Below are 15,349 nucleotides of genomic sequence, written 5' to 3'. Positions count from 1 at the left end.
CATCTTAAGATTTGTGTGGCATCAGAAAAGACCCCAAATATCCAGGGGAATATTGAAAAAGGAAACCAATGGCGGAGGCATCACAATGTCGGATTTCAAGTTGTACTACAAAGCTGTGATCATCAAGACAGTGTGGTACTGGCACAAAAACAGACACATAGATCGATGGAACAGAATAGAGAACCCAGAAATAGGCCCTCAACTCTATGGTCAACTCATTTTCGACAAAGCAGGAAAGAATATCCACTGGAAAAAAGGACAATCTCTTCAATAAATGGTGTTGGGAAAATTGGACAGCCACGTGCAGAAGAATGAAACTAGACCATTCTCTTACACCATACACAATGTCAAACTCAAAATGGGTGGAAGATCTAAATGTGAGACAAGATTCCAACAAAATCCTCGAGGAGAACACAGGCAATACCGTTTTTGAACTTGACCACAGCAACTTCTTGCAAGATACATCCACGAAGGCAAAAGAAACAAAAGCAAAAATGAACTATTGGGCCTTAATCAGGATAAAACGCTTCTGCACAGCAAAAGAAACAGCCAACAAAACTAAAAGACAACCTACAGAATGGGAGAGTATATTTGCAAATGACATATGAGATACAGGGCTAGTATCCAAGCTCTATAAAGAACTCAACATCCAAGAAACAAACAATCCAATCATGAAATGGGCAAAAGACATGAACAGAAATTTCACAGAGGAAGACATAGACATGGCCAACAATCACATGAAAAAATGCTCTGCATCACTTGCCATCAGGGAAATACAAATCAAAACCACAATGAGTTAACACCTCACATCAGTGAGAATGGTGAAATTTAACAAGACAGGAAACAACAAATGTTGGAGAGGATGTGGAGAAAGGGGAACCCTATTGCACTGTTGGTGGGAATGTGAACTGGTATAGCCACTCTGGAAAACTGTGTGGAGGTTTCTCAAAGAGATAAAAAAAGAACTGTCCTACGACCCAGCAATTGCCCTGCTGGGGATTTACCCCAAAGATACAGATGCAGTGAAATGGTAGGACATCTGCATCCCAATGTTTATAGCCGCAATGTCCACAATAGCCAAACTATGGAAGGAGCCTCAGTGTCCATCGAAAGATGAATGGATAAAGAAGATGTGGTATATATATATATATATATATATATAAAATATTACTTAGCATTCAGAAAAGATGAATACCCCCCATTTGCTTCAACATAGATGGAACTGGAGGGTATTATGTTGAGTGAAATAAGTCATTTGGAGAAGGACAATCATCATATGGTTTCACTCATAGGGAGAATATAAGAAATAGTGAAAAGGATTTTAAGGGAAAGGAGGGGAACTTAGTGGGAAAAATTAGAGAAGGAGACAAACCATGAGAGACTCCTAACTCTGGGAAACAAAGTGAAAGGGGAGGGCGGTGGGTGGATGGGGTAATTGGGTGATGGGCACTGAGAGGGCACTTGCTGGGATGAGCACTGGGTGTTATACTATATGTTGGCAAATTGAATTTAAATTAAAAATTGTGCATAAAAAAGACACTACAAGAAAACTCTGGATTCTTATCTTTTATAGTATTGATGCAAAAAATCCTCAACAAAATACTAGTGAAAGAAATTCAAAAAGCACATTAAAAACATTATACACCACAATTGAGATTTATACCAGAATATGACGTTCATTTAACATATTAAAAACAATCAATGTAATATAGTTAATTAATAGAATGAAGAAAAAATACCCATGTGCTTATCTTTATGCATAAAAAGAATCTGACAATATCCAACAACCCTTCATGATTAAAACAGTCAATGGCTAGGAATAGAAGAACTAATACTGAACTTATGAGTTGAAAGCCTGAAACCTTCCCCCTTGTATTGGAAACAATTAAAAGATGTTTGCTCTCATCTTTTCTATTAAATATTGAGCTAGAGTTTCTGTCCTGATCAATTAGGCAAATAAAACAAAAGGCATGAAGATTGGAAAGAAAAAAGTATAACTATTTCTATTAGCAGACAACATAACTTTACATACAGAAAATCCCAATAAATCCACTAAAAATTATTAGAGCTAACAAATGCCTTCAGCATAGCTTTAAGCTATAAGATCAAGATACAAAAAATATATTTGTACACAATAGCCATAAACAATATAAGAAGAGAATTAAGGTAAAAATTCCAGTTATAGTAGCACTAGAAAGAATAGAATAATTAGGAATAAATGTTACGAAAGAAGTATAAGACTTGTAGACAGAAAACTAGAATACATCATTGAAGAAAATTAAAGAAGACCTATATAACTGGAAAGACAACCAGTGTTTATGGCTTGGAAGGCTTTAATATTACTAAAATACAATATCCCCCAGTGATGCAAAGATTCAATGCAATCTATCAAAGTCCCAGCTGATTTTTTTTTTTCTTGAAGTGAGGAGCTGATCCTAAAATTCATATGGAATCACAAGGGACCCTGAATAGCCAATCATGAAAAAGAACAAAGCTGAAAGACTCACTCTTGACAATCTCAAAACTTACTGAAAAATTACAGTAATCAAGACTGTGTGGTACTGTCATAGAGACAGACAAATATATCAGTGGAATAGAATTGAGAGTCCAGAAATAAGCCCATATATCTATGGTCAATTGATTTTTCAAAGGATGCCAAAACAATTCAATGGGAGAAAAGAATAGTCTTTTCAACAAATGGTTCTGGAACAACTGGATAGCTACATGCAAAACAATAAAGTTGGATCCTCCCCTTACACCAGGTACAAAAATTAATTTGAGTGAGTTAAAGAATTAAACAGGGGCAAATCTTCATGACCTTGGTTTAGGCAATGGTTTCTTAGATATGACAACAACAGGAAGAACAACGAAAGGAAAAATAGATAAATGGAATTCCACCAAAATTACAATGTTTTGAAGGACAACATCAAGAAATTAATATGACAAGCCTCAGAATGGGAGAACATATTTGGAAATCATACATCTGATAAGGGACTAATATTCAGAATATATAAAGTACACTTACATTTCAATAATAAAGTGAAAAATAACAATTTAAAATTGGCAAAGTATCTGAATAGACATTTCTCTAAAGAAGATATACAAGTGGCCAGCAAGCACACAAAAAGATATTCAGCATCATTAATCATTAGGGAAATTAAAATCAAAACCACAATGGGACCACTTCACATACACTGGGTAGTTATAATTTAAAAATGGAAAAATAAGTTTCGGAAGGGATATGGAAAAATTAGAACATCTGTACTTCGCTGGTGGGAATGTAAATGGTGAGTCTGCTGTTGGAATACAGTCTGACAAATTCTTCGATAAATTAAACATAGACTTACTATATGACCAAGCAAATGTACTCCTAGGTATATACTCAAAAGAACTGAAAACAGGAATTCAAATACTCATGCATGAATGTTCATAACAGCATGATTCACAATCACCAAAAGATGGAAATGGCCCAAATGTCAATGGATCAATAGGTAAACAAAACATGGTATATCCATGCAATAAATTATTATTAAACATAAAAAGGACTGAAGTACTAATATGTGGTATAATGTAGTTGAATCTTGAAAACACAATGCCAAATGAAAGTAGCCAGACTAATGATGTACTATATGTTGGCTAATTGAATTTAAATTAAAAAAAGAACCCAGACCAAAAAAAAAAAAAAAAAAAAGGCCAATACATATTGTATGATTCCATTTATATGAACATCCAGAATAAGTAAATCCATCAAGACAGAAAGTAGATTAGTGGCTGCCAGGGACTTTGGGGAGTGGGAAGTGATCACTCAATGCCTATGAAAATGTTTTGGAACTGGGATGCCTGGGTGGCTCATCAGTTGAGTGCCTGCCTTTGCCTCAGGGCATGATCACAGGTCTGGGGATTGAGTCCTACATCCGGCTCCCTGCAGGGAGCCTGCTTCTCCCTCTGCCTAAGTCTCTGTGTCTCTCATGAATGAATAAATAAAATCTTTTTTAAAAAGAGAGAAAATGTTTTGGAACCAGATAGAGGTGGTGGCTGCACACATTGTGAATTTATTAAATGCCACTTAAATTGTTTGCTTTAAAATTGTTAGCTTTATGGTATGTGAATTTTGCCTCAACTTAAAAAAAATTAAGGAATGAAGTATTGACACATGCCACAGCATGAATGAGCCTTGAAAACATTATGGTAAGTGAAAAAATAGGCACAAAGGGCCATATACTATATGATTCCATTTATATGAATTGTCCAGAGAAGGTAAATATTTATTTTATTTTATTTTATTTTCATTGAAGTATAGTTGACATGTAACTTTATATTAGTTTCAGGTGTACAACATAGTGGTTCAACAACTCTAAGTTATGCTGTGCTCACCACAAGTGTGGCTACCATTTGTCACCACATAATGCTGTTATAATACCATTGACTATATTCCCTATGCTGTACCTTTTATTCCCACGACTTACTCATTCCATAACTGGAAGCCTGTACCTCCTACTCCCTTTCACCCATTTTCCCCAAACCCCCTAACTCCCCCACCCCTCTGACAACCATCAATTTATTCAGAGTATGCAAATCTTTAGGGACAGAAAGTAGATTACTGGTTTCTTGGGGCTGGAGAAGGAGGGAGAAGTAGAGGATGTGGGCGGGGAGGATAGGGAGTCACTGCTAAAGGGTATGGGTTTTTTTTCTTGGGGGGATGATGATGTTCTGGAATGAGTGATGATTGCACAGCTTTGTGAATATACTAAAAACCATTTAGTTCTATACTTTAAGAGAGTGAAGTTCATGGTATGTAAGTTATTCCAAATAAAATAGAGAATGAACTGTTTAAACAAAAATAATAAGGAGGTAGTATGGGGTTTATAACATTGAAACTACAGTTATGAAAATAATAGCATAAAGCTCAGGAGAGGAGAATTGAAAGTGTACTATTGTAACATTCTTGAAGCATATGTGAGATGGTATATAACTTCAATGTAGATTGTGTTAAATTAAACTCTAAAGCAGTCCCTAAATTAATCAAAAAGAATATTAGTTAATATATCACAAAGAAGATATAATGAAATCAGAAAAAGCACTCCATTAATACAAAACAAGGCATTGAAAAGTGAACAAAACACAAATGATACAAATAGAAAACAAATGGCAAAATGATAGATTTAAACTTAATCATTTCAATAACCACATTAAATGTGGTCCACTAAAGGGCAAAGATTATTAGATGTATAAAAAAGCAAGATACAGCTATGTATTTGCTGCCTAAAAGAAATGTACTTCAAATAGAGAAAGAGAAAAAGATGAAAAATTAGGTGATTGGAAAAAATATACCACACTAACACTAACACAAAGAAAGCTGGGTGGCTATATTTCTACCAATGTAGATTTCAGAGCAAAGAGTATTAACATTTTCTCTACCATATTACTATTATCATAATGATAAAGGGATTATTTCATCAAAAGGACAGAACAATCATAAATATCTATGCAGCTAATAACAAATCTTCAAAATCAATGAAGCAAACCCAATAGTTGCAAGGAAAAAAGCCGTAGCATATTGTCTACATTGTCTGCCTGTGGCTGTTACTGCTAGCTTGGAAAGGCTAGAAAAAACACATTGGTTCCTCAGACCAGAGGAAGGATGGTTTTTTGAGAATGGCTCTAGGCTGCTGTCTCTTTCCACTCCGTGGAGGGGGGAGTCTTCTGTGCTGCTGCTGGCCTTAAGGTGGGCAGCAGTTGCACATCTGAAAGTACCCTAACGTCAGTCCTGTCCTTCACTCTTGTATCCTGCTGGCGGCTTCCAACTGGTTGAACTCAACCAGAAGCCAGAGAGCACAAGAACCCTCGGGGGCAGAAAGTAGGGCAAAAATGCCATGCGAATCTGGAAGAGGAAAACAAAAGATAAAATGGTATAATGTCAGCAATTAGATCATGTATTGGGCATGCTATCCACTCATAGAGAGAAATAGAGTGTCAAGGTTACATATGTGCGATCTTAGCTTGTCTACATATTAGGGAATGGCCTGATGAGCCAGCTTCCTTTGGACAGCTACTGCTGGCAAAAAGCCTCATGATCTATTCTAGTCTTAACCTAGGATCAGCAAGATTTTGTAGTCAAGTTGGAAAAGCATACCTCTTCTTAGGAGTATAGTATAGTGGCTACATTATCTTTCAGGTTGAAATGATTTTGGACTGTTGTTTGTCATGGGGTGCTACAGCTAATAAATATCTAATGAATGTTGTTGTGCAACTTAGAAGAACAGAGCTATCCAGGTTTATTCCTTCAGTGTCCTAACTTATGAGTACTTCCACCATAGAAACCTTCCAAACATCCTGAATATATTCTAGAAACCACTGCTTTAAAATAAACGATGTATGATTTATAAATATTATTCAATTTATTTTGGAGCTGCCTAGGGATGAAGATATTTGTATAGTTCAACATGAGAACAGAGCTTCTCTGCTAAAGAAGCCAACTGAAGTTTTGGCCAAACAAAAGTGATTGCTCTTTGCTTCTGTGTTGAGAGGCATGGGAAGTACGACCAGAGCCAATTCCTAATCAGGCTCTTAAGAAAATCTTTGATAGCAAAGCTGTCCCTCATTTTGGATGCAGGCTTTGGGAAACTGGGCCACCTCTTAAAATATTTGCTTTTGATCTTTATGAGGAAGAAAGAATACATGAAGCTTTAAAGAAGGAATCTGGAGGCAGAGCTTCAGACAACTTCACCATCAACTATCAACAATGAGTTCAACAAATCATGACACATGCTTATTTATTTTTATAGGTAATAGTGCCCTCTTGTGATTAACACATGAATAAACCTTCTGATAGCTTGGTATAAGCAGTGAGTTTTCAATTAACCATGCCAAATGAGGCAAAGAACTTCACGGACACCAGGAGAAATAGAAAGCATTATTTCAATTTAGCCAAATAAGAAAATACACTGTACAATAACAGAGTGTCCAGTAAAACCTCTTTGAAAGCTCAGAGTGTGACACCAACAATATATATATCACTTGGTTTGTTGATGCAGTAACTACTTGTGTCTGATTTAGCAAGAACAGCTCATTCGTTGCCTGCTTCTGTGGGAAAACCATTAAGCATGTATGACTACAAAACTCTCTACAGGTAACTATGAGAGCAGTTACATCTAGAATAATCTTTGACCATTCAGTGGCAAGGGAGGGTCAACAACATTAAGGCCCTGGAACGGATTGAATTCGTGTACTTTAAACAACAAATCAGGACTGGTGATGGCTGGGGGGGGGGGGGGGGCTGGCTAAGAAACACATGGACTAGCTGCATATGCAACTATTAAAATGTTAGGTTCTTTCTGAGGCAAGGTTTTCAACCAGATAAAAATGAGAAGGAAAGCTACAAACAGCAAAATCTCTGAAATTAGTGCTTGTGACTGTAACTCAAGGAACAACCTTCAAGTGTACACTATGTAGAAAAACCTATGTGATGTCATATGATTTCATTTGATTCAGTGATTTCATTTATGATTACCTATTAGTGTTTTCACTCATGTTGCTATATGGAAAAATAAAGCTAGAATTTGCACTTGGCTAGCTTTGAAATCAACAGTATTATTAAGAAATTATCATTGTTTAGAATCTAACTTCTACAACTAAAGACTCTAAGCTTTAGCTTTTGCATGGGTTCATATTATAGTCTAAAATGCTCAAAATTGTTTTGGTTGTTTCATAGTTTAATTGAAATACAAATTTTATTATAGAGGCTTTTAATGCCTCTTATTTTTAGCAAGTTCTCAACTAGAGAGCTACATGTATTCAGTCTTAATCATTAGGAATATTAACTCACTAATCTGCTTTAAACATTATTAATGAATTTTTCCCTAAACAGAAAGTAGTTGTGCTTCCTTTCTCAGCCATCAACACAATAGTGTTAATAAATTTATTATCTCAAAAGTACTTTCCAATAGGTTGTTTTGTTTATTAGAAAAAGTTTACATTATATCTTCTATCAGCTATGAGAGTGATCAAAGTCTGCAGAAGCCTCTTTGGAACTGCTCTAAATGATTCTCTGAGAAAGGACTACTTGTTGATGTGCAGATATATAGTCTACCTGTAAATGAGCAGATTTTTACACATAGTCGTAAGAGAAACACAACAATCCATACTTACAACATAGGATATCTTTAATTAAATTGATATTGGTGAGTTAAACATTAAGTGAAAAGAGGACAACTAGGGAAATAAGGTATTCTATGACTATTTGTAATAAAATATTTAAAATAAAAAAGAGGAAGAAACATCGATTGGCTTTGTAACTGAGGAGAGAAGACTAACCAAGAATTGTCTTCCCAGTCCTTGTACAAGCAGAGATCAAAGGAGAATAATTCTTACAGAAGAAGCACAGGGGACAAATCATCATTTTTTTTTGCATATTTTTGTTTCTCAAGATTATTTGGGAGGATTTTGCCTAGGGATGAGCAAAAACAAGATGTAAGAAACATTAAAAAGGATGGCATCTGGTATTAAGAATCTTGAAGAATACAGCAAAAGAGAAATTGTTCTATTAGATATTATAATTTGGTATGTTAACATGAACATTAAAATTCTGATTAAAGTGACTAAAATGACCTATTTTTTAAAAGTCAAATAAGAACTTAGGGGATGGAATGCAAAATAAATTTATTCTCAGTAGTAACTTGATGTAAGAATAGAAGTTCTTTCACTTTGATACACATGGATACAAAATCTTGTCTGTATTCTAGGTTTGCCTAGGTTGTCTGTAAAGAGTGATTCATGTCAGATCACATCTAAATGACAACATTTTGAGCTAAAAGTCTGTTTACACAATATACACATTCTTTACTTACAAAGCAAAATAAGCTTAACACTTTTATATTAAAATCCTGGGATACAGTGGGATTAGTAGCACCATGAAAAATAATTCTTCCCCCAAACTGCAGTCTTTTATTTTACTCAGTATGATTCTTCTCTTAATTGAATTTTTAATGTGCTGTTTTAGTCACTGGGCAAAATATGTAATCTTCATCTTATAATCCTTGGGGAAAGTCATTCTGGACCCAAAAAGTAAATTCATTTTCTTATTTCACTCATAAAAAAATAATAGAGACCTTGCTCTGGCACATTGTTGAGGTACATCCGAATCTTCATGGTTACTAGTCAGCATGTTCTCTTGGTCATATATAGTAGCACCATTGGTGGCAGCAGTGGTAAAGTTGGGAAGAGTGAGACGTTGCATCCTGGGAAATATATATATATATATATATATATATATATATATATATATCACATTTAAAAACACGCAAGGTTCTTCAAAATGTTATGTCCTCTTCATGCACACTTGACATCGGCTAATACGTGTCCTCAAGTCTCCTGCTTTCAGTGTTTCTGACTGAGGTTTGCTGGGAAATAAGAAACAAGATGATACAATTAGCCTTTTCTGGTATTTCAATTCTACTATGGTTCAAATTCACAACCAAACATTATTTTTGTGCTTAAGTAGCTCTCCTATGACTTAATGATTAACTTTTGATCAATGTGATCTAGTGCAGTAACTGGTATGGTCAAAGAGCCATTACTGGTCATATTCATTTTTCTGACTCTTCCCTCTACCACTATTAACTTTATCTGCCTCTCCCTATTTATTTCTTAGACATTTTTATAACAGTCCTAGAATGAGGGACATCTGGGCACCTTATAATGAATAAATTATAAAACATATGCATACAAAGTGCAAAAAAATAATTGTTAAGAAAAATATCGAGTAAGGGTAACTCAAAAGAAGCAATATATAAAAATTAATTTAAAACAGAAAAAATCCAATAGATTGAATTATCCTGAAGTACATATACTATATGTGATCTTACTCACTCAAACACTTGGATGAAAGCATTGAAAACATCTTGGGAAAGGGGTGCCTGGGTGGTTCAGTTGGTTAAGCATTCAACTCTCGATTTTGGCTCAAGTCATGATCTCAGGATCCTGAGACTGAGCCTCACTTTGGGCTCCATGCTGGGCATGGAACATACCTAAGATTCTATCTCTCCCTCTCTTGCCTCTCCTGCTCCTCCTCTCCCCTCCCTGCTCATGCTGTCTCTCTCAAAAAAAAAAAAAAAAAAAGGGAAAGAAAGAAGAAAGAAGGGATCCCTGGGTGGCGCAGCGGTTTGGCGCCTGCCTTTGGCCCAGGGAGCGATCCTGGAGACCCGGGATCGAATCCCACATCAGGCTCCCGGTGCATGGAGCCTGCTTCTCCCTCCGCCTGTGTCTCTGCCTCTCTCTCTCTCTCTGTCTGTGACTATCATAAATAAATAAAAGAAAAATTAAAAAAAAGAAGAAGAAAGAAGGAAAGAAAAAAAGAAAGAAAGAAAGAAAGAAAGAAAAAAAGAAAAGGAAAAATAAAAGGAAAGGAAAGGAAAGGAAAAGAAAGAAAAGAAAAGAAAAGAAAAAAAGAAAAGAAAAGAAAAGAAAAGAAAAAAAAGAAAAGAAAAGAAAGAAAAGAAAAGATCCTGGGAGAAGAGATCACTGGACTTGGTCAGGGATCACAGATCACAGCTTTGATCTTTAGTTCCTGGCATGGCCTCAGTCTAGTTGAACAGCTCACTTATTGTTGAGCAGATCACATAACCTTTTCTTGCTTTGTCTGTTTTGCTACTGAAGGATTACTACAACCAAACCATCTAAAAGCACACATACCTAACATTAGCCAGGTGTTTTTCTGTCTTGAGTCAGGTATATGAAAAGAACAAGCAAAAACAAAAACAAAAAACAAAAAACAAAACACAGTCAACTAAGTCTTTAACATTTCTTGGGTATAAATCATCCATGAATTGCTTCTCTCTTCCCTAGCACCTCTGAAGGAAGCTTAGGATCTAAACTGAACTAAAGCCATCAGTACCAAAAAAACAAAAGCCATAAGTACCTTACCTGAACATATCTGACACATCTACAGTTGCTAGCCAAAAGCTGTAGGAGTTGGCATAGTAGTTGCAGGTACCCCGCCCATGACATTCAATGAAAGGAGCTGAACGAAACTCTTCCAAGCAGGAACCAGGGGAGGCCAGGGCTTGACCTGAGCCCTCTGCTCCTGCGCTCGTGTGCTAGAAAAGATAAGAGAAAATGTGCCACTAGTACCTTCGTGAATACCCACAGATATGTCCTAAATTTGCCCAAAAATTCAAATCCAGTGAAGGAACTAGGGCAAGAGGTAAAAGAAAAGTCTCCACATCAAGGGTACTCAACAGAAGTAACAGACAGATTATGTAAATATATTCTAGAAAATATGTGAAGGGGAACTCAATATCTGGACAGAAGCTAATTGAAGTTCAAACTTCGTACTGGGCAAATGACAGGGATTCCTTGTCTTGGGTAGATATACAATATGATGGACAGTCAGCTATGGTGACAAAGATAAGGAAGAGTATTTCATACCATCATGAAGGAATAGCCAATCCAGAGAGAATCCCATCCGTGAGGACAATGGGGAATCTGGATGGTCTGACTGTGAACTGCAATCACCACAGCTGGAGCTTCGCATACTGCACATCTGGTAAGGGAAAGGGAGGGGAACACAGTCTACACAGTGAGTATGTGGGAACTAGCAGTTTCTCTTCTGTCAAAGCCTTCTGGGTATAGAAGCCCATTAAGGTGTCATCTATGCTCACAAAAGCAGAAGAAAAATGCACTTCAAGAATTGCTTTTTTATAAGCCCTGTCTCCCAATCTACTTAATAAAGTTATAAACAAAAACTGTAGGCTTTTTTCAAGAAACTATACTATAGTATATAGTATATCACTGCTATACCATTTTCATTTTCCATTCTTCCTTAAATTTGTATTAATACTTGCTATAGTCAATGCCATAATTGCTGTAAGAGTTTGGCTTCGTGTATTGCACATACTACTTGCTGTCAAAGTGCCCAACTGTATGGTAGACATTTAGTAATGCTGAAAACTGTGGTAAGAACAGTGTCTGGTGAACTGGAAAAGATAAGAAACAGTATTTTCTCAATTCCCACCCATTATTTTTGGTCCAAAGGATATTTATTAACCATTTGGCCATATCTAGAGAAATACAGCATTTCCAGAATGCTGGGCAGCTACCCAGGCACGTAGAGATGTGGCTTAAATCTATAAAATCAAGTAAACCTTCAATAAAATAAATATAGCCAAGTCTACCATATCTTTAATAAAGATTATGAAGGGACCTTCTGACTTATGACTGAATAAATTTGGTGAAGTTTATCTACAAAACAGGAAATAGGGCCCTTTACTCCCAAGTGTTAGGACTGACAAAAATCACAAAAAATAAATTCCTCCCAAATCTGGGCAAATGTATTAAAAAAGGGCACCATGAATTTGTTACTGAGAGAAGTTGAACTAGGTTTAACCATTATATTCAATGTCAAAGAAACTAGACTAATGATTCATCCTTTGTGGTTAGTGGACTCTTAAATCAATTGGTCCATGATCAGAATGAAAATGGCAGTATCTAATAAGCCTAGGAGACTGAATTAAACTAGAGTTCTAATGTGGCAAAACTCTAGGAAGTCTCTATTAATGGTACCACCCTCCTGCTAGTTACTCATGCTTTGAACGTTAGCTATCACTTCTTCCATCCCATAACTGATCCACTGCCAAATCCTATTCTATTAAAATGATACATGTTCCCCACTGACAGTTCCAATCCATTCCTACCAGGACTATAGCAAAACCTTCAGTCTAACTGGTCTCTCTATGTTAGGACTATCTCCTCTGTAATCCATGTTACATATGGATGGCTCTGTAATTTTTCCCTAAATGTAGCTCAAACACTTTTCATGGCTCCCCATTAATGCCAGATTAATTCCAAAATAAAACCTGATGCTGAAAGCCTTCTACCATCTCAGTCCAAGTTAATTTTTTACTCTCTTCTTCCTATGGAACCTTTACAAACTACATTCTAGACACAGCAATCTTCTACCCATTCCCATGCCCTCCCCCCTTATAACTACCTGTGTCTCAAGTTCTTCCCATCCTTTAAGTACTAACCAGGTCAAAATACACTTCTTCCATATAGTCATCCCAGATTTATCCAGTTAAAATTAAACATTGTTTTCCTTATGCTTTCATAACGTTTTATTAGATCTATTGTAACACTTGGCCAAGCCTGCTAGATATTAATGTACATATATTTGCTTAATGATTAGTCTGATTTCTTTGTATACTATACTATGTCTATCATAGGGTCTGGTCAAAAGCAAATCTCCAATTAATATGGCTTAAACTAAATACCTAATTGAATAGTATAAAGGCACCTCTGTTCGACCTAATGTGGGAAGAATATGATCGAATTATTAGCTTTAGACTCATTTCTGACCAGCTAAATTAATTGGGAATTGGTCAAAGTCAAAGCTACACCAATGTCTCACCGACTAATGAATGGCTGGATGCTCTGGCCCTTCAGGGGCTCCATGCTCATTGGCATGGGCTCTGGGGTAGACAGCCAATAAGAATAGTCATTTCTTGAAGCAAAGTTGCAAACATTGTTGATGTTGCAGAACATGAAAGGCATGGTACTGAAGCGACGAAGGCAACTGCCAGCCGTCCCTAGGAAGAATTGGGGAGAAAAAGATGAAGGACTGTACTATGATGATACTTTAATTTCTTTTGAAACCCTAACAACCTTTCAAGGAGAAACTTGTCTACATTTCTTAGACAATAAATATAATTCAGTTCTTTAGCTATAAGATGCATGTTTACTTACATCTTTAACATTTCTAAAATCAGGATATAGCATATAATTTATGTAGACATTTATTGTTGTAGTTCATTATATATTTTTCTACAGTTTTTACACTGGTGATGCACTTATAAACAATGGTGTCTTATGGAGAATGTTTTGAGCAATTTATTGTGAACAAGTGAAGAACACACACAGAGTTCCTATAATATTTTTAAAGGTCTTTTAAAAATTTTTTTAATTTTTATTTATTCATAGAGACAGAGAGAGAGAGAGAGAGAGAGGGAGAAAGAGAGAGAGAGAGAGAGAGGCAGAGACACAGGCAGAGGGAGAAGCAGGCCCCATGTAGAGAGCCCGATGCGGGACTCGATCCAGGGTCCCCAGGATCACGCCCTGGGCTGCAGGCGGTGCTAAACCGCTGCGCCATCGGGGCTACCCCAGAGTTCCTATAATATCTTATTAGTACTTCTTCTCCAGGCAACTCTCTCTTCTTTGAAGACATCTCCAGCATGTATCTTATTTATTTTTGCAATCTCTTTAAGCCTAGGGACAACTGTTAGTGCTGACCAATATGAACAGCAACCATGAACAGGTTTGGAGATGAATAATAAAAGTAAAAAGAATAAGAGAGAAAGAAAAGATGCAAGGACAAAGAATTTCAGAACTGATAAGGGCAATAGGGGTTATCATTACCAGTGATCAGACCTTTTATTCTCATTTACTCACCAAAGAATGATGAAAAACAGTGCACCCTCTCACACTTTTTTCAGTTTAGATATATTTTTTATCAGAATTTCAAATTTATACTATGCCAGTTATTAAGATATTTGTTATTGTCTCTTGGGTCCAAAGCTACCTTTCTATATATACTCCACCTTGTGATACTGGAGCTTGGGACTTTGCAAATCACGTTTCAAATGTTACCAGCTATCATGTCTAGTGTTTTGTGAATATTTATATTTAAAAACAAACTTTTTCTCTGTCTTTTAAATATATCTAACATAATGATTTGAAACCTAACAATAAACATTTTTAAAAGTACATAAATTCATCTTTAACAAGTGGAAGTCATTCAATGCTTCTTTTGCATCTGGAAATTATATGTCCATTCTACTTCTTTCACGCAGTTTGATTTTTTTAAAAATTTTATTCATTTATTCATGAGAGACACACACAGAGAGAGGCACAGATACAGGCAGAGGGAGAAGCAGGCTCCATTCCATGCAGGGAGCCTGACGTGGGACTCGATCCCGGGTCTCCAGGACCACACCCGGGACTGAAGGTGGCGCTAAGCCACTGAGCCACCTGGGCTGCCCACGCAGTTTGATCTTAATTGTTTTTTTATTTTTTGGTTTTTATTGATTGTCCTATCATATTTCTCTTAAACAAAAATGTAAAATAACTTTAAAAAAATTTCTATGATTATAAGACTACATATTAAAGATTTTTGTGCATTGTCATCATTACATTGAGAATTTATAAAAATACAGATATGATAATTTTTGATAATTACTAAACAAAAAAGTAAACTTTTGTTGGAAATGCATTTTCTAATGAGATGGATCCAAAGTGAATTATAGAGCCTCAGTTAATGGAGGCTTTAACGAAACCATTATTTTGAGTTGTCCCTTTGAAT

General features: G+C 36.0%; 1 protein-coding gene across 1 annotated transcript in view; it reads right to left on the bottom strand.

Annotated features, from left to right (window-relative positions):
* Positions 1–9,171: 9,171 nt before the first annotated feature.
* COL4A5 (collagen type IV alpha 5 chain) overlaps positions 9,172–15,349 on the bottom strand; it is a 270,709-nt gene continuing 264,531 nt past the window's right edge. Inside the window, exons 48-51 of the mRNA XM_026014911.2 lie at positions 13,403–13,580; positions 11,425–11,539; positions 10,921–11,093; positions 9,172–9,398 (exon numbers count right to left, since the gene is read on the bottom strand). Coding sequence (XP_025870696.1) covers positions 9,317–9,398; positions 10,921–11,093; positions 11,425–11,539; positions 13,403–13,580 — 548 coding nt within the window. The 3' untranslated portion in view covers positions 9,172–9,316. The remainder of the gene's footprint in view (positions 9,399–10,920; positions 11,094–11,424; positions 11,540–13,402; positions 13,581–15,349) is intronic.

The sequence above is a fragment of the Vulpes vulpes genome, chromosome X (assembly GCF_048418805.1).
Source record: "Vulpes vulpes isolate BD-2025 chromosome X, VulVul3, whole genome shotgun sequence".
Taxonomy (NCBI): domain Eukaryota; kingdom Metazoa; phylum Chordata; class Mammalia; order Carnivora; family Canidae; genus Vulpes; species Vulpes vulpes.
This window is presented reverse-complemented; position numbering and strand designations above follow the sequence as displayed.